Source organism: Schistocerca cancellata, chromosome 4 (genome assembly GCF_023864275.1).
Source record: "Schistocerca cancellata isolate TAMUIC-IGC-003103 chromosome 4, iqSchCanc2.1, whole genome shotgun sequence".
NCBI classification, from domain to species: Eukaryota; Metazoa; Arthropoda; class Insecta; order Orthoptera; family Acrididae; genus Schistocerca; species Schistocerca cancellata.
The window spans coordinates 94363835-94383682 of record NC_064629.1 but is presented as its reverse complement, the minus strand read 5'-3'; the positions used below and the strand labels follow the sequence as shown (position 1 = coordinate 94383682).

Below are 19848 nucleotides of genomic sequence, written 5' to 3'. Positions count from 1 at the left end.
TGCCAATGCTTAGCAATAGTCATGCTGTCCTTAGTTTTTTGAACACTTCCTCTTGCTATTGTACATAGCACCCCATGCCCTTTGAAAACGCTATGATGTCATCAAGATAAACCATAAATTGTCTTGCATTAGGTCCTCTACATACCACATCTAATTATCTTTGAAAAGTGATGGGTGTATTCTTGAGTCTGAATGGCACTTAACGGTATTGAAAATGGCCCCACAGTATGGTGAAAGCCGTCTTCAGCCGATCTTGCAGCGCTGCCTTCAGCGCTAGTTGTCCAGAGTCTTTGTTATGTTCAGTATGGTATATGCATCAGTGATGGTTCGTGCATTAAGGTATCGGTAGTCATAGCAAAATTTTTCTGGTGGCTTCTGCTGTTCCCCATGTGCTTTCACTGTATTCAATAATACCATCTGCTAGCTGTTGGTCGATAAATTCTTCCGTTATTGGTTGCATACAATTTGGAATTATTTATGGTTTCTACACAGTGGAGCGTTAATCCCTGCAGTATTCTGCGCTGTGTGACTGATGTTAACAGACCAATTAGATTAAACAGATCCGTGAACTGCAGTAACAAAATTTTCATCACTTTCCTATCAGTCCCTTGTAAATGTTTTACTTTTCATGTGAAATGTCGTCCAATGTATGAAACACCTCCATTTTCACTTAACGACAGTTTTATTGCATCAGCGGTCCTCACTTAACCTACCCGTGTCGTCTTCCTCTAAAATGTGCAAATTGCAATCAAAAGACCCTCTGGCAGACTTATTTCGTCCATGTCAAAATTATCGAGACTGATTGGAACCATAAAATCTCCATCCACATCACTGATGTATGCTATACTTTAGTGACAGTGTGACTTATACAAATTGTTGCTAGTTACAAATGGCTCTACAACATATAATGAACCATTGGGTAGGTTCATACCTATACTAACTGAGATGAACTTTCCTGTACCTCGCGGTATTGTGCCATGCATATTAGACTTCAGTGCTTGTGGCTACTGTTTGTCTGATAACACTTTCATGACTGATGAATCTTGTGACATCATATTACTTGCAGCTGAGGAAACAATGTCAGTTCAGGTGTACACTGCGCGAGGTCAATTTTTGCGTGATTTTTAACAAAATAAGTCGAGTACCAGGATCACACAATGCGATTCCCCAACACACAGTAAATGCTTAGTTCCCAGGCTAAAACTGAGCACTGTAGTTCTCAATCACCTCATGTCATTATCAACCACTCGATGCAACCTATACCATGGAGACCACAATCTCTTTCTGCCCAAGAGATCCAGACTGACACCCAACACATGCAGCCATATGATGAATGAGGCCCCCATTCCCACTCAACGACTGAATATTTGGACGTTGCTTGTCCTGGGTTTTCTTCCGGCAATCACACGTCTTGTGACTCATCTCCCCACATTCATAATATCCTAGCTGATGGACACTGCTCCCCAACGTGGCCCTTGTGCCCACACCTGTAACACTTTAGATCAGAGGAGAAAACACCGCAGTCACTCTGCCTCCATGTAGCAATGTCAATTTCCTCCATTCGTGTGGCAACGCTAATGGCGCTGGGTAAATCACTTGGGTTCTCTAGTCTGACCCTCCTTGACATGTCAGCAGAAACATACACTACAGGCCATTAAAACTGCTACACCATGAAGATGACGTGTTACAGACGCGAAATTTAACCGACAGGAAGAAGATGCTGCGATATGCAAATGATTAGCTTTTCAAAGCATTCACACAAGGTTGGCGCCGGTGGCGACACCTACAACGTGCTGACATGAGGAAAGTTTCCAATCGATTTCTCATACACAAACAGCAGTTGACCGGCGTTGCCTGGTGAAACGTTGTTGTGATGCCTCGTGTAAGGAGGAGAAATGCGTACCATCACGTTTCCGACTTTGATAAAGGTCAGATTGTAGCCTATCGCGATTGCGGTTTATCGTATCGCGACATTGCTGCTCGCGTTGGTCGAGATCCAATGACTGTTAGCAGACTATGGAATCGGTGGTTTCAGGAGGGTAATACCGAACGCCGTGCTGGATCCCAACGGCCTCGTATCACTAGCAGTCGAGATGACAAGCATCTTATCCGCATGGCTATAACGGATCGTACAGCCACGTCCCGATCCCTGAGTCAACAGATGGGGACGTTTGCAAGACAACAACCATCTGCACGAACAGTTTGACGACGTATGCAGCAGCATGGACTATCAGCTCGGAGACCATGGCTGCGGTTACCCTTGACGCTGCATCACAGACAGGAGCGCCTGCGATGGTGTACTCAAAGACGAACCTGGGTGCACGAATAGCAAAACGTCATTTTTTCGGATGAATCCAGTTTCTGTTTACAGCATCATGGTGGTCGCATCATGATGGTCGCATCATGATGGTCGCATCCGTGTCTGGCGACATCGCGGTGAACGCACATTGGAAGCGTGTATTCGTCATCGCCATACTGGCGTATCACCCGGCGTGATGGTATGGGATGCTATTGGTTACACGTCTCGGTCACCTCTTGTTCGCGTTGACGGTACATTGAATAGTGGACGTTACATTTCAGATGTGTTACGACCCGTGGCTCTACCCTTCATTCGATCCCTTCAAAACCATACATTTCAGCAGGATAATGCACGACCTCATGTTGCAGGTCCTGTACGGGCCTTTGTGGATACAGAAAATGTTTGACTGCTGCCATGGCCAGCGCATTCTCCAGATCTCTCACCAATTGAAAACGTCTGGTCAATGGTGGCCGAGCAACTGGCTCGTCACAATACGCCAGTCACTACTCTTGATGAACTGTGGTATCGTGTTGAAGTTGTATGTGCAGCTGTACCTGTACACGCCATCCAAGCTCTGTTTGACTCAATGCCCAGGCGTATCAAGGCCGTTATTACGGCCAGAGGTGGTTGTTCTGGGTACTGATTTCTCAGGATCTATGCACCCACATTGCGTGAAAATGTAATCAGATGTCAGTTCTAGTAATATATATGTGTCCAATGAATACCCGTTTATCATCTGCATTTCTTCTTGGTGCAGCAATTTTAATGGCCAGTAGTGTAGCTCACATACCTTACAATAGCAGTAGAGATTCGCGCATCTCTAAAAAGATCTACTTGCGAAGCCTACAATTTATACCACCGTCGTAACTTAGCAAAATATCGGACCAAGAACCCGAGAAAATTCCGATGTTGTATAAAATCGCAAAGCGGATCTAAGGCTTCCATCCAGCCACTCGTTGAACCCTTTGGTATAGCAGTAGAAGATAGCAAAAGGAAAGCTGAAGTTTTAAATTTCACATTTAAGAAGTCGTTCATGCAGGAGATTCGTAAAAATATACCGTCGTTTGACCATCGCTCAGACTCCCAAATGGACGTCATAGTAATAGGTCTTCCTGGCACAGAGAAACAACTGAAAGGGTTGAAAACAAACAAGTCTCCTGGTTCGAATGGAATCCCAATATTTTATGGCATTGGCCCCTTACTTAGCTTGTAGTTATCGTGAACCTCTCGCCCAGCGCAAAGTCTCAAGCACCGGACCTGGCCACTTATTTGTTTTCAACTCTTTCAGTTGTTTCTTTACGCCAGGGAGCTCTATTACATGTGTCACCTTCATGGAAGAAGGCTGAAAGAACGGACGCGCAAAATTACAGGTCAGTTCCCTTAATTGGGTTTGCTGTACAATTCTTGAACATATTCTGAGTCCGAATATATTAAATGTCTTTGAGACCGAAAAGCTTCAAAGCTTCTGTCCACAAATCAACACGGTTTTAGAAAGCATCGCTCGTACAAAACTCAGCGTGCCCTTTTCTCACGTGGCTACTGCGAACTGTGGATGAAGGGCAACAGGCAGATTCCATATTTCTAGATTTTTGGAGAGCGTTTGACACGATGCCCCATTGCAGGCTGTTAAAGAAGGTACGAGCATATGGAATAGATCCATAGATACGTGAGTGACTTCTTAAGAAATGGAGCTCGGTACTTTGGCCTCGATGGTGACTGTTCATCAGAGACAAGGGTATCGTTAGGAGTATCCCACAGAATTGCGACTGGACCGCTATTATTTTCTCTATACACAAGTGATCTGGTAGGTAGAGTGGGCAACAATCCGTGGTTGTTTGCTGCTGATGCTCTGGTTTATGGGAAGGTGTAGTCGTTGATTAACTGTAGGCGGTTGCTGGATGACTTGGACAAGATTTCTAGTTGGTGTGATGAATAGCAGCTAGCTCTAAATGTAGAAAAATGTAAGTTAATGCAGATGATTTGGAGGAACAAACCCATAACGTTCGAATAGAGCATTAGTAGTGTTCTGTTTGACACAGTCATGTCGTTTAAATATCTGGGGGTAAAGTTGCAAAGCGACATGAAATGGAACGAGCATGCGAGGATTGTGGTAGGCGAATGGTTGCTTCAGTTTATGTGGAGAATTTTGGGAACGTGTGGTTTATCTGTAAAAAAGACCGCATATATGACTTTAGTGCGACCAATTCCTGAGTAGTGTTCAAGTGTTTGGGATCCGCACCAGGTCAGATTAAAGGAAAACGTTGAAACAGTTAAGAGGCGGGTTTACAGATTTGTTACTGGTACGGTAGGTTCAGACAACTCGCAAGTATTACGGAGGTCGTTCGGGAACTCAAATGGGAATCCCTGGAGGAGAGGCGACGTTCTTTCGAGAAACAGTATTGAGAAAGTTTAGAGAACCGGTATCTGAAGCAGACTGCAGAACGATTCTACTGCCACCAAAATGCATTTCGCGTAAGGAGTACGAAGATAAAATACGAGAAATTAAGGCTCATACGGGGGCATATACATCGATGTTTTTTCCTCGTTCTATTTGCGAGTGGAACAGGAAATGAAATGACTAGTAGTGGTACAGCGTAACCTCCGTCACGCAGCGTGCAGTGGTTCAAATGGTTCAAATGACTCTGAGCACTATGGGACTTAACTTCTGAGGTCATCTGTCCCCTAGAACTTCTTAAACCCAACTAACCTAAGGACATCACTCGCATCCATGCCCGAGGCAGGATTCGAACCTACGACCGTAGCGCCTAGAACCGCTCGGCCACTCCTGTCGGCGTGTGCAGTGCCTTGTGGAGTATGTACAGTATGCAGATGTATATTTCGAACACATCCAAAGTCCTATTCTCTGCCTCACGGAGGATCAATCTATTAAACTTCTCATTGTGCGTCAACTAGTACGTTTGTACATCCAGTTTTTTAGTTCTCTCAGAAAAACACTCTACCGATTCGCCGTGTTTCTGCGACAGTCCACTGAGTTTCCCTCTGGTCAGCCTTGCACTGTTTCGCTTACGATAGCGCTGGACGAGATTAGTAGCCAGTTCTTCAAACGTCGAGATCTTACTAAGAATATGGTGGTACATAACGTAAGTTTCTTCGTCGCCTTCTAACCTCAGTTTATCCATTTTCAAGGCCAGTGCCTCCGACTATTTTCCTAACTCGGCTACATACTTCCCATCAGTGATTTCCCTAAATCACTCCAGGCAAATGCCAGGATGGTTCCTCTGAAAGGGCACGGCCGACTTCCTTCCCCATCCTTCCTTAATCCGATGAGACCGATGACCACGCTGTCTGGTCTCCTTCCCCAAACAACCAACCAACCAACTTCGCATCAGCAATAAAAACACATACATCCTCGGTCGCTTTTTTCGAAAATGGCGCTATAAGGTTAGCCACTGCAGGATCGAGGGAAGGGACAGGTACACCTAATACAATTTTGGCCTCCACTGGCTCAGAAGGTACTTGCCCATGAGCGGCTTCCCATTTTTCTACCCTCCTATGCTATGCCTCGTTGTCCTGCTTATGTAGAGCTGTAATCTACAGCAACGCTGCTGTTTGCCCCTAGGCTTCCCTGTTTTATTCAAAGTCGCTACCACATGTGTGGCATTCGTGTAACCTCCATCTGCTGTTATACAAGAAAAATACAGAAACTATACGCCTAATACACAATAAGAACAAACTGCGCTTAATATTTGCGCCGTACCATGGTCCAATGGGCCTCTGCGCAATACTGCGCTTCTTGACCAAACCTCCTACACATACTGCACGTAGCTGACACAGCTTTAACACATGAAAAATCATGCCGGGACAAACTGCAAACTGAACATCTCACTGGCTGCAGATAAACCTCCCTTGTGTTCCGACGGAACAAAGACAAATCCGCAGGTTCTCGCGGCCTAACAAACGACACTTTTAACATGCAGCTTAGGTCCTTACAGCTCAACATGGTCACTACCAAAGACACAAGATGAAGGCCAAAAAATATTAGTCACTCACGGCACCGCACCATTGTGAACTGAAGTCCGTAGCCGTTGACCTTACAGACGATGTCGGCTGCTGCTGCTGTAGACGTGTGGGTGTGGCATCAGGCATAGATGTCTCTGCCACTGGCAGCCGCTTGCTGACACAAGATACAGGAGATCGGTTCAAGACCCCTACAGCCGTCAGAATCGTGCTGAGCAAGGATGCAGTGAGGAGGATATGTTTACACTCGAAAGCGCTAAGAAAACATTATTCCCAGTGATATATTGGGGGTTGTAGTCTTCAGTCCGAAGACTGGTTTGATGCAGCTTTCCATGCTACTCTATCCTGTGTAAGCCTCTTCATCTCTTAATAACTACTGCAGCCTACTTCCTTTTGAATCTGTTTCCTGTGTTTTCCTGAATACAAAATTGTTAAGGCTTTCGTGGCCACTTTTTGACAAACTGCCTATTGGCTTCTGTCTCGGGTTCTTCGGCCGACGTTCATCTAGATGAACGTCGGCCGAAGAACCCGAGACAGAAGCCAATAGGCAGTTTGTTTTCCTGAATAGTTTTTACTCCCCAAACTTCCCTACAATACTAAATCGGTGATACCTTGATGTCTCAGAATATGTTCTATCACCCGATCCCTTCTTTTAGTCAAGTTGTGTAACGAATTTCTTTTTCCTCAACTCTGTTCAGTACCTTCTCATCAGTTACATTATCTACCTATCTAATCTTCAGCATTCTTCTGTAACTTCGCAGTTTAAAAGCTTCAATTCTCTTCTTAAAAAAAAATGGTTCAAATGGCTCTGAGCACTATGGGACTTAACATCTGTGGTCATCAGTCCCCTAGAACTTAGAACTACTTAAGCCTAACTAACCTAAGGACATCACACACATCCATGCCCGAGGCAGGATTCGAACCTGCGACCGTAGCAGTCGCGCGGTTCCGGACTGAGCGCCTGAACCGCTAGACCACCGCGGCCGGCAATTCTCTTCTTATCTGAAGTGTTTATCGCCCACGTTTCACTTACATACAAGGCTACACTCGAAACAAATACCTCCAGAAAAGACTTCCTAGCACTCAAATCTATATTCGATATTAACAAAATTCTCTCCTTCAAAACACTTTTCTTCACCCTCTCTACTTCAGCCATCATTAGTTATTTTACTGCCCAAATAGCAAAACTTATCTACAACTTTTAGTGTCTCATTTCCTAATCTAATTTCTTCAACACCGCCTGATTTTGTTCTAATGCACTACATTGTCCTTGTTTTGCTTTTGTTGAGGTTCATCCTAGAAATGGTTCAAATGGCTCTGAGCACTATGGGACTCAACTTCTGAGGTCATCAGTCCCCTAGAACTTAGAACTACTTAAACCTAACTAACCTAAGGACATCACACACATCCATGCCCGAGGCAGGATTCGAACCTGCGACCGTAGCGGTCGCGCGGTTCCAGACTGTAGGAGGTTCAGCCTACATCATCCTTTCAAGACCCTGTCCATTCCATTCAACTGTTCTTCCAAGTCCTTTTCTGAGCCTCACAGAACTACAATGTCATCGCAAACCTGAAAGTTTTTATTTTTTCTCCCTGAACTTTAATCCCTTCTCCAAATTTTTCTTTGGTTTGTTTTACTGTTTGCTCAATGTATAGACCGATAACATCGGGGCTAGGCTACAACCCTGCTTCACTTCTTTCTCAGCCACTGGTTCCCTTTCATGCCCATCGACTCCTACAACTGTCATCTGGTTTCCGTACAAGCTACATACAACTTTTCGCTTCCTGTATTTTACCATTGCTATCTGCATAATTTCAAACAGTGTTTTCCAGTTGAAAGTGTGAACAGCTTTCACCAAATCTACAAAAGCTGTAAATGTAGGTTTGCCTTTTCTTAACCTTTCTTCTATGATAAGAAGGGTCAGTACTGCTTCGCATGTTCCCACATCTGTTATTCAGAAATATAGGACTGTCTTCCCCGGGCCCTCAGCATTTCAGTTGAGCTGGCGGTGCGCAGACCCCGTCAGAAGCAGTGAGTAGGCGTCTGCACGGCTGTACCGCTGCGTACAGGACAGATTATGTGACAGACGTGACGTCACGCCCGGTCGACGCCCCCAAGCCTCGTAGCCAGCGCGGCACATTGCGAACAGCTTCTTGGCCCTACTATTGAAGCTTCCAGTAGGCCAGCAGGTTGATGGCGATCTCTGTACCCCACCAGTGATGAACCGGAAGTTCTCACTGCAGTGTGCAGTGGTACAGTCCGTCCAGCGAGATTCGTGACTCCATTGAAGATCGTAGACCATTAGGCGTGCAGGGGGTCGACTGAAATAGCCTCACCTGAATTACAGAACAGGTGCAACTGAGATCATTGATTAACAGTTTTCGTATATGGTCAGCTCTCCGAATGGCTTCAGACTTTCGTAAGTTCGTCTTTCAGACGCTCTTTTCTGCTGCATCAGTGGCAATTTTGTGTAAATTTGTGGTAAGATCTTATGGGACCAAACTGCTGAGGTCATCGGTCCCTAAACTTAACCACTACATAATCTAACTTAAACTAACTTACGCTCATGCCCGAGAGAGGACTCGAACCTCCGACAAGGGGAGCCGCGCGAATCGTGACAAGACACCCTAGACTGTGCTGCTACCCGCGCGGTATCAGTGGCTGAATATTTATTGCTGCGTTGTAACTGAGCTTTGTTGTGACTGTCTGCTCTGTCACCGTATTACTGTAACTGTTGCCACGATGTCATTGTGCTCCGTTTGCGGACTTGGGAACTCGGCCGGTCTCGTGTGTCACAATCGCTTCCGTGTTCCCGCGTCCTGTGTTTTCCTCCAGCTGGCAGTCTGCTGGTTATTGACTTAGGCTGAGGCTTGTGACGTTGCCAGCGAAGGACATTAAAAGTTCTTTAATGTTTGCTTGTAATAGTAAAATGGTTAAAATGGCTCTGAGCACTATGGGAGTTAACATCTGAGGTCATCGGAACCGCGCGACTGCTACGGTCGCAAGTTCGAATCCTGCCTCGGGCAAAAGCTCCAACTTTTAAACTATGTGAGTTAAATATGTATACGAATCAGATGGAAGAGCAGACTTAAGGTCGATTCACACTGGATGTACCGAGTGGAGTGGAGCAGAGGTTGGCACATTGGATTCGCATTCAGGAGGATGACATTTCAAACTGGCATCCAGTCTCTTGATTTAAGTTTGTCGTGATTTCCCTATACCGCCTAAGGCAAATGCCAAGATGGTTCCTTCAAAAGGGCACGGACACTTTCTTCTTCCATTCTTTCGTAATGTGAGCTTGTGCTCTGTCTCTGATGACCTCGTTGTCGATGGGACGTTAAGCACTAAACTCCTCCTCCTCCTTTTGGATTTGCAGCTCCTTGTGTTTACCGTGTTTGCACTTAAAATTGTTGGATGTAAGGTCCGCCAGTTATGCAAAACACCGTTTTGCATAACTGGCGGACCTAACATCCAACAATCCTCCTCCTCCTCCTCCTCCTCCTCCTCTTCCTCCTCCGCACTGGATATCGTTGGAATTGAACAGAAGACGTCACTATCAAATGCTTGTGTGTTCACACTAGATTGAATGTCAACTCCTCACTTCAATTAGGCCAGTGTCGAAAGGAGAAAGTGAAGTTGTGATGTGAGATACCGGTGGCAGTTCACCCTGTTACAGACCAGAGCAATAAACGCCCATAAAAATATTCGCACCTGTAAAATTTTACATTGCTTAAGGACTTTAAACTTAAACTCACCCATTCTCCTGTCTCTGTGACAGATATTTCATAATATACCGGGTGATCAAAAAGTCAGCATAAATTTGAAAACTTAATAAACCACGGAATAATGTAGATATAGAGGTAAAAACTGACACACATGCTTGGAATGACGTGGGGATTTATTAGAACAAAAAAAAAGTTCACAAAATGTCCGACAGATGGCGCTGGACAGCAAAACATCAGTGACTGCGCATGACAATCGTGTATAAAAGGAGTTGTAGTAAGAAGGAGAATCAGATGCGCCAGCAGTCGCAGCATGTTGACGTTACCTGAAAAGGCGCTTTAAGTGAAGCTGTATTATCAGAATGGGGAATGTGCTAGTTCATCGTTGCAATCCCATCAGTAGAGGGACAAGGTTCGTGCCAGGCCACGCTGCATTGTTACCAAATTTATTCAAGATGGCGGCGATGACGTCATCGAAGATGGCGGTTTGTAGACTTGGCAACAGCGCATGACGTCATCCAAGATGGCGGATTTTGGCGGGAGAATAGTCCAATTGTGCTACGTCCACTAACCTAACCTCAAGAAAAAATGGCGGGAAGTTTGAATTTTGGGGGGAAAATAGTCCAGTTGTGCTACGTCCACTAACCTAAGCCACCAGAAGAAAAAATGGCAGGAAGTTTGAATTCCAACAGGATAATGCATGCAAAGACCGTACTTGTCTTTTTATTATTATTGATTATCATTCATTAACACTCATTATTATTTATTATCATTTATTATTATTTATTATCATTTATTATTATTTATTATTAGTGACCTGCCTCCACTAGAAAATTCCCTCCAAATTCAAATTCCAACACGACAATGGCTGCAAAACCTTACTTTTGTTTATTATTATTCATTATTATTTTTTAACATTCATTATCATTCATTGTCATTTATTATCATTCATTATCATTTATTATCATTCATTATCATTTATTATTATTATTATTATTATTATTTATTATTATACACCTACATCCATTAGAAAATTGCCCCAAATTCCAATTCCAACACGATAATGGCTGCAAAACCTTACTTTTGTTTATTATTATTCATTATTATTTATTAACATTCATTATCATTGATTGTCATTCATTATCATTCATTGTCATTTATTATCATTCATTATCATTTATTATCATTCATTATCATTTATTATTATAGGCCTACCTCCACTACAAAATTGCGCCAAATTCAAATTCCAACACGATATTCTCTCGAAAACTGTACTTCTATGTATTATTATCATTTATTATTTATTCAAGATGTCCGATTTTCTCGGTGAGAAAGCCATTCTCCTTACCTCCATAACAAAAATCTATCACAAGTTCAAATCCCAACACCATAATCGATCACACGTACGAGCTTTCTCCGTCACTTATCTTTTTTCAGTGGTAGCCTATCATAATCGCATCAATTAATAAACTGCACTCATAGTAACGTGATTCACGTGCTTTGATTTTGCAGGGGGAAGGGACTGAAGACTTCATTTCAAGCAGTACGGTCATCACTTGTTCTCCAACACAGTCAGCACACACATCTTTGATATCGCAGTGGAGTCACCATGACGTCCGCGCTCCAACTGAATTAGTTCAAATCCTCGCCACCCCCTGGCCAGCACGCGGAGACACTGCCTACGCCTGTCACGTGAGGGGTTGGATTTACCACAGCTACCGTTATCGGGCCTTTTTTCTTCGAGGAAATGCGTGATTCTGGTTTTGTAACTGCTACCGTGACGGGTGAGAGGTACACCGATATATTACAGAATCGCATCATCCCCAGCCTGGCTGATAAACACCTGCTGGAACTTACGATGTTTATGCAGGATGGCGCTCCACCCCATATTGCTAGACGCGTGAAAGATCTCTTGCGAGCGTGAATGGAAGAAGATGATGATCGTGTGCTCAGCTGCCACTTTCGTCATGCTTGGCCTTCCAGGTCCTCAGACCTCAGTCCGTGCGATTATTGGCTTTTACCTGAAGTCGCAAGTGTATCGTGATCGACCGACATCTCTAGGGATGCTGAAAGACAACATCCGACGCCAATGCCTCACCATAACTCCGGACATGCTTTACAGTGCTGTTCACAACATTATTTCTCGACTACAGCTATTGTTGAGGAATGATGGTGGACATATTGAGCATTTCCTGTGAAGAACATCATCTTTGATTTGTCTTACTTTGTTATGCTAATTATTGCTATCCTGATCAGATGAATCACCATCTGTCTGACGTTTTTTGACCTTTTGTATTTTTTTGGTTCTAATAAAACTCCATGTCATTCCAAGCATGTGTGTCAATTTGTACCTCTCTATCTACATTATTCCGTGATTATTCAGTTTTCAAATTTATACTGACTTTTTGTTGACCCGGTATTTGAACCACGCAACAAACGTATATAGTTTTGTTTGAAACTGGAAGTCAGCTGTAACATACTCGACTCGACCCATGTGCATAATCTGGTACTGCTCCCCTCAAGACTGTATTCCAACTGCTGAGTTCAAAAGTCAAGGGTGGAGAAGAGAGTTGAGGCGGAAGGTTTCTCCCATTCTGCACACTGGAGCAATGCTGCCCCCCCCCCCCCAACCCTTTACTTCCTCTTCTCCACTGGGAATTGATCAAAGTAATCCAGGGAAATCCCCACATCTTAGTCAATTGTGCAATAGTGGTCATGTGACATTAAATGGCGGGAAACACCTCTCAGCCATTGGGAGCACAATAGAAAGGCGGGAAACCAAGTTACCAGTGGAAATCGAACTCTCCCTGTCCCTTTCTTTATGGTATTATGAATCCAGCAGCCTGAGTCCCTCCCCCTCTCATTCAAGGTCTGAACTTCATAGTGAGATGATGATGAAGTGCCAGCAGCATCAGCTGGGACCAACCAGCGCTCCCAGGACAAGAGGAATAAGATTTTAGATGCGAAACTAAATCTCTAACAATAATGTAATTATTACTATTGTTGTTAACAAATATTTATTGAAATACATATCTGTGGTTTGTTATTATTCCAGCAACACTACACGCCCCTGAACTGGTGGTCGTGGAACTGTTGGATGAGGACACCTACATTCTACTGGTTACACTGTCGCAGCAGCAGTCCACAGATGAACTTCCCAGTTTATCATACTTGGTATCTTTCAGCTATGCTGCACCACCTTCATTAAACTATATAATACCATCATCACCACAGCTGCCACAGCCCGCAGAATCAAAGGTAAATAACCCATCACGAGTACTACTGTTTGCAAGACATATAACGTTACTGCATATTGATCTAAACTAGTAAATGTTGGCCTGGATCCAGATAATGACTTTGCTGTAGTTATTGTAGTTAAAAACGCGCAATGTGTTAATTCGAAAGTTCATTTTTCATAGTAATAGAGGGAATATATGAGCAGTATCATGCATTATATGAAGAATAAGATGACAGACAAGTATGATCCTTCCCTTACACTGGTTGCCATTCAAAAGTTAGGTCATTAAGTTACTATAGTTGAAATGTATGGCGAAGCGATTTTAGAATTAACTTCATAGTGTGTTGTAAAACTAAATGATATGTACTGTGCAACATAGATCACTACGGAAAGATAATGTTATTGGCAGGTATATGCAAGAGCTGCCTACTATGAGTCTGTAGACTATTTGAACAAAAATAGTGTTATAATGGACCAGGTAGAACAGTGTATGATTTCCTGTGTATCCCCTGTACCAAAGAGTGTAACTCTAAAAGCTGGCCAGCTGGTGTGGCTGAGCGGTTCTAGCCACTTCAGTCTGGAACTGCGTGACTGCTACGGTCGCAGGTTCAAATCCTGCCTCGGGCATGGATATGTGTGATGTCCTTAGGTTAGTTAGGTTTAAGTAGTTCTACGTTCCAGGGGACTGATGACCTCAGATGTTAAGCCCCATGGTTCTCAGAGCCATTTGAACAATTCCTAAAAGCTGTACACCTGTAGATAGGAATTCCAATGTGGATAATACTGATTACTAGCTTTAACACCATACAGGGCGAGTGTATGGCTTGCAGACAGCAGATATTTTCCGAGTTCTGTGGTACCACTATACAATGTACCTAAAAAGAATAAAGCACAGTTTGTTTTTTCCTAAAGACTTGTTGTTTCAGTCACAGACCCCCTACCTATTCAACAACCTATTAAAAGAATATATAGCTTGCCCGTACTGAGGCCAGAACACTCATGCACTGCTGCAGCCCCTGTGACTGCCCACCACCCCTGGAGATGCCAGTGTCGCTTGCTGCACTCCAGCCCCTGGACGCCACCACTGTCCACTGCCCCCAGCGGTGCCAGTGCCTCACTGGAGGGCACCACTGCCTAGTGCCCCTGGTGGTGCCAGTGCTGCCCTCCGCCCCTCTGGACGCCGTCACTGCCCCCGGCGGTGCCAGTACCTCCTGCCGTCCTCCTGGACGCCACCACGGCTCGCCGCCCCTGATGATGGTAGTGCAGCCTTCCGCCTGCCACCCTAATGCCACCACTGGCCACTGCCCCCGGTGGTGCCAGTGCCACCTGCCACCCGCATGGACGCCACCACTGCCCCCAGCGGTGCCAGTGCCTCCGCCGTCCTCCCGGACGCCACCACTGCCCGCCGCCCCTGGTGATGGTAGTGCCGCCTGCCACCCGCCGCCCCCCTAAACGCCACCACTGCCCCCTGCCCCCATAAATGCCAGTTCTGCCCGCCTCCCCCTGGGGGGCACCACTGCCTAGTGCCCCTGGCAGTGCCAGTGCTGCTCTCCGCCCCCCTTTACGCCACCACTGCCCCCAGCAGTGCCAGTGCCTACCGCCTCCTCCTGGATGCCACCACTGCCTGCTGCCCCTGGTGATGCTAGTCCCACCTGCCACCTGCCGCCCCCCTGGACGCCGCCACTGCCCCCTGCCCCCAGCAATGTCAGTTCCGCCCACTGCCCCCCTGGAGGGCACCACTGCCTAGTGCGCTTGGCGGTGACAGTGCTGCCCTCCACCCCCCTGGACGCCACCACTGCCCCCAGTGGTGCCAGTGCCGCTCACCGTGCTCCTGGATGCCACCACTGCCTGCAGCCCATGGAAATGCTAGTGCCGCCTGTGCCCACCGCCCCCCTAATGCCACCACTGGCCACTGCCCCCGGCAGTGCCAGGGCCGCCTGCCATCCCCATAGACGCCACCACTGAACGCTGCCCCTGGTGATGCTAGTGCCGCCTGCCACCTGCCGCCTCCCTGGACGCCATCACTGCCCCCTGCCCCCAGCAATGCCAGTTCCGCCCGCTGCCCTCCTGGAGGGCACCACTGCCTAGTCCTCCTGGAGGTGCCAGTGCTGCCCCACACCCCCTTGGACGCCACCACTGACCCCAGCGGTGCCACCATTGCCCGCCGCCCCTGGAGGTGCTAGTCCCACCTGCCACCTGCCGCCCTCCTGGACACCACCACTGGCTGCTGTCCCCGGTGGTGCCAGTGTCGCCCGCAGCCCCAATGGATGCCACCACTGGCCACCACTCCTGGAGATGCCAGTGCCGCTCACTGCCCCAGAGGATGCCACCACTGTCCGCAGCCATCGCGGTGCCAGTGCCACCTGCCAGGATGCTACCACCTCTAGACTGCCCAGTCACCGCGTCGATCACTAGTGAATGAATATCAGATGCCTGTTGAGACAGCCACTGGCAAGTGGCTTATCGAGTACCTGATAAACACTTGCCCACGGTCTGTGGCTTATGTGACAGCAACGGGCAGTGTTAGTGAGGTCCTCCTGTCTCTTATTGAAATAAGAGTTGTGACTTGTTAGACCTCTGCCTCTAGAAAAAATGCCTTGAGTGGGTACAAAAATAATTTATTGTTTTTCCATTTTACAACCAATATAATGCAGTTTAATGGATGGAGGCCCATCAGACTGGCAATGAGTATTCATATCATAATGTTAAAGCAGGGCACACACATAGAAAGAAGTACATCATTTTTAAACATCGGAGGCAGTAGTTTAAATCTGTATGAAATATCACATAACTGAGGCATAAGCTGTGTAGGAAACAGGTAATAGTCTATTATATTTAAACTGTTACGTCTTTCAGTGAGTTTCCTACGAGGGCAGTTCAATAAGTAATGCAACACATTTTTTTTCTGAAACAGGGGTTGTTTTATTCAGCGTTGAAATACACCAGGTTATTCCCCAATCTTTTAGCTACACAACACTATTTTTCAACGTAATCTCCATTCAATGCTACGGCCTTACGCCACCTTGAAATGAGGGCCTGTATGCCTGCACGGTACCATTCCACTGGTCGATGTCGGAGCCAACGTCGTACTGCATCAATAACTTCTTCATCATCCGCATAGTGCCTCCCACGGATTGCGTCCTTCATTGGGCCAAACATATGGAAATCCGACGGTGCGAGATCGGGGCTGTAGGGTGCATGAGGAAGAACAGTCCACTGAAGTTTTGTGAGCTCCTCTCGGGTGCGAAGACTTGTGTGAGGTCTTGCGTTGTCATGAAGAAGGAGAAGTTCGTTCAGATTTTTGTGCCTACGAACACGCTGAAGTCGTTTCTTCAATTTCTGAAGAGCAGCACAATACACTTCAGAGTTGATCGTTTGACCATGGGGAAGGACATCGAACAGAATAACCCCTTCAGCGTCCCAGAAGACTGTAACCATGACTTTACCAGCTGAGGGTATGGCTTTAAACTTTTTCTTGGTAGGGGAGTGGGTGTGGTGCCACTCCATTGATTGCCATTTTGTTTCAGCTTCGAAGTGATGAACCCATGTTTCATAGCCTGTAACAATCTTTGACAAGAAATTGTCACCCTCAGCCACATGACGAGCAAGCAATTCCGCACAGATGGTTCTCCTTTGCTCTTTATGGTGTTCGGTTAGACAACGAGGGACCCAGCGGGAACAAACCTTTGAATATCCCAACTGGTGAACAATTGTGACAGCACTACCAACAGAGATGTCAAGTTTAGCACTGAGTTGTTTGATGGTGATCCGTCGATCATCTCGAACGAGTGTGTTCGCACGCTCCGCCATTGCAGAAATCACAGCTGTGCACGGCCGGCCCGCACGCGGGAGATCAGACAGTCTTGCTTGACCTTGCGGCGATGATGCCACACGCTTTGCCCAACGACTCACCGTGCTTTTGTCCACTGCCAGATCACCGTAGACATTCTGCAAGCGCCTATGAATATCTGAGATGCCCTGGTTTTCCGCCAAAAGAAACTCGATCACTGCCCGTTGTTTGCAACGCACATCCGTTACAGATGCCATTTTAACAGCTCCGTACAGCGCTGCCACCTGTCGGAAGTCAATGAAACTACACGAGACGAAGCGGGAATGTTTGAAAATATTCCACAAGAAATTTCCGGTTTTTTCAACCCAAATTGGCCGAGAAAAAAAATGTGTTGCATTACTTATTGAACTGCCCTCGTATAAATGTCCAAAAGCACTTTCAAATAATTCGTGATTTCAGCCCCTCGAAAATGGAATAGGCAGTTGTAAGTCACTCGTCGTCGTCTTGGAATCGATAATCTTCCAGCTGAACCGTCGTAATATATTCTGGAATATCCAGAACGTCAAGGTAAAGTCGTCTTCTTGAATACATCAAAGTTGTGCAGTCACTGTTATGACTAAATAGCGATGTAATAGTCGACAGATCTGTAGATCTGACTTGTAGCATACTCTGACTGACCTCACTTAAGTTAACGACGAGCACAGTCGCTCCACAAATGATCATTACCTTGTTCATTCTGGCGATAAACTAGCAGCAAAAGCAGCCGTATCCGTCTTTTATACTATGATTTTTTTTAAGTTGCTCACACTGTTGTGAAAAAAATGTATATAAACAGTGATCAATGAATAGTTCATTCAGCCGTGAGAGAACCAGCAAAGGGCTAATATATCGAGATGCGTAGTAGCAGGTAATGTGAGGAAGCCACATGACATGGTAGTTATGTTGTCTGATGTTAACTACAGTTTAAACCACACAGGTTCGCATTCGGGAGGACGACGGTTCAAAGCCGCATCCGGCCATCCTGACTTAGGTTTTCCGTGATTACACTAGATCGCTTCAGGCAAATGCCGGAATGGTTCCTTTGAAAGGGCATGGCGGACGTCCTTCCCCATCCTTCCCTAATCCAATGGGACCGATGACCTCCATGTTTGGTCCCATCGCCCAAACCAACCAACTAACTACACAGGTTGTAAATGCGTCAATGTAGGTGTGATATCCAACCGGGAGTTCCGTCTGGTAGTCACATTTGAAAATCCACCTTTTTGTGACACTAAAGTAATATTATCTGCTGATGAACTGTATCTATTATGTAATATGTCAAAGCATATTTCTTCATTCCTCCGTAGCCATGTTCGCTCGCCATCAATAACGCTAGGAGATCATATTGTCACAGTAGGAGACTTCCCTGGAACAATTAAAATATTTAAGAGCAGAGAGTGCATACATCTGTAGGAACAGACGCTTAAGAATGTAATGTACACATGTCATTTTATAACATATGCTGTAGATTTCCGACTAAGGCGCTAATCGTATGCCCACCAATTTAAACATTGTTGAGTAAGTTTTTGGAGTCTTCTGGCCGAACTCTGCGTCCATCGGAAGAAACTGTTGCTTAATTATATGATTCATATTGTCTCAGACTGAAGGTGGAAGTGCATAGACCAATTGCGACAGGTATAGACGCAAAACTGTGCTCCTATTTAAGTCTGTTCATATACTCTACAATATTTAAGTGCTTATAAAAGTTTAGGAGCTGCATGTATGTTCTCTATGAAATACCTTGTATGCCAATGTGGGCGTCTAGTTGTCGTCATGGCGGAGTGGACAGAAACAACTTCTTCACAACCCTGTTTCAGCAAAAATATCAACTATTGTAGGAGATACTGCATAACACTGAGGGGGTAACATGCCACACAGTCAGCTAAAGCACTGATATTCCACCACCTGAAAAAATGAAGTCAGACACTATATTCATATTTGATGGGATTGTAGTCGAAAATCGGGATGAGATCAGGAAATATTTCTGCTTTGGTCATCGTATGTAAGGTGATATATTTTATTTCAGCCAGACATACTCAAGGATCATGAAGCAGTTGGGCTGGGATAATGCAAACCTTATAACATCTTTCAAACAGGACAATCTGAACTGAAAGCATATTTACCAAGCCTATGCAGGAACCAACATGTCATTCAATGAACTTGTCACCATATGTGGGGAGTGCTGAATCGCAATATGATTTTTTGGTTACTGATAAAAGGAAACTGAATGATGAACTATGTAGATGAAACTTCGAAGAGATTCTGCATAAAAGGCACTTTACCAAAACATAAACCTGTCGGTATATTGTAGGTTATGAGCAAATTCGCAAGGGAGCACTGTGTTCATCCAGATATGATGAAGCATGAGTCAAACATACGGTTATATGTCGACTGAAAAACAACACAAGAATAAAGAAATTGGATAGCGGCAACAAGGCAGTGGCTGCGAAAGGTGAATCTCAGCTGTATGATAGAATCTAGCGAAGTGAGCAAGTAGTTAGTACGAGATTAGTGGAATTGGAAAGCATTATCAAGGTAAGAGCTACGAAAGTCGAAGAGTTGAATGACGGAATCCAGTGATGTAAGGCATAAGTAGAGCAAAAAACTGAAACAATCAATGAAAGTATCGATACAGAATTAAAGAAACTGAATGGGTTTATCAAAGGAAGAGCTAAGAAAACTGAGTTGTACGTATCCCTGATGAGGGATCGAATGAAAGAGTCCATCGCTATGAATATGAGATAGAAGAGTTAAGAAGGCGAACAACCCACCACCCCGACA

The 19848-nt window shown here is 45.3% G+C and overlaps 2 protein-coding genes across 2 annotated transcripts; one reads left to right on the top strand and one right to left on the bottom strand.

The window, feature by feature from the left end:
* The first annotated feature begins 14237 nt into the window (after positions 1-14237).
* LOC126183917 (MAGE-like protein 2) lies at positions 14238-14690 on the top strand. The gene has a single exon (XM_049926262.1). The coding sequence runs from the start codon at positions 14238-14240 to the stop codon at positions 14688-14690; it is 453 nt and encodes a 150-aa protein (XP_049782219.1).
* A 68-nt stretch (positions 14691-14758) lies between these two features.
* On the bottom strand, positions 14759-15584 carry LOC126183916 (uncharacterized PE-PGRS family protein PE_PGRS54-like). The gene is made up of 2 exons (XM_049926261.1): positions 15264-15584; positions 14759-14908 (listed from the first exon to the last, which is right to left on the bottom strand). Exons 1-2 carry the CDS (start codon positions 15582-15584, stop codon positions 14759-14761), a joined length of 471 nt encoding a protein of 156 aa, XP_049782218.1.
* Between the last annotated feature and the right edge of the window lie 4264 nt (positions 15585-19848).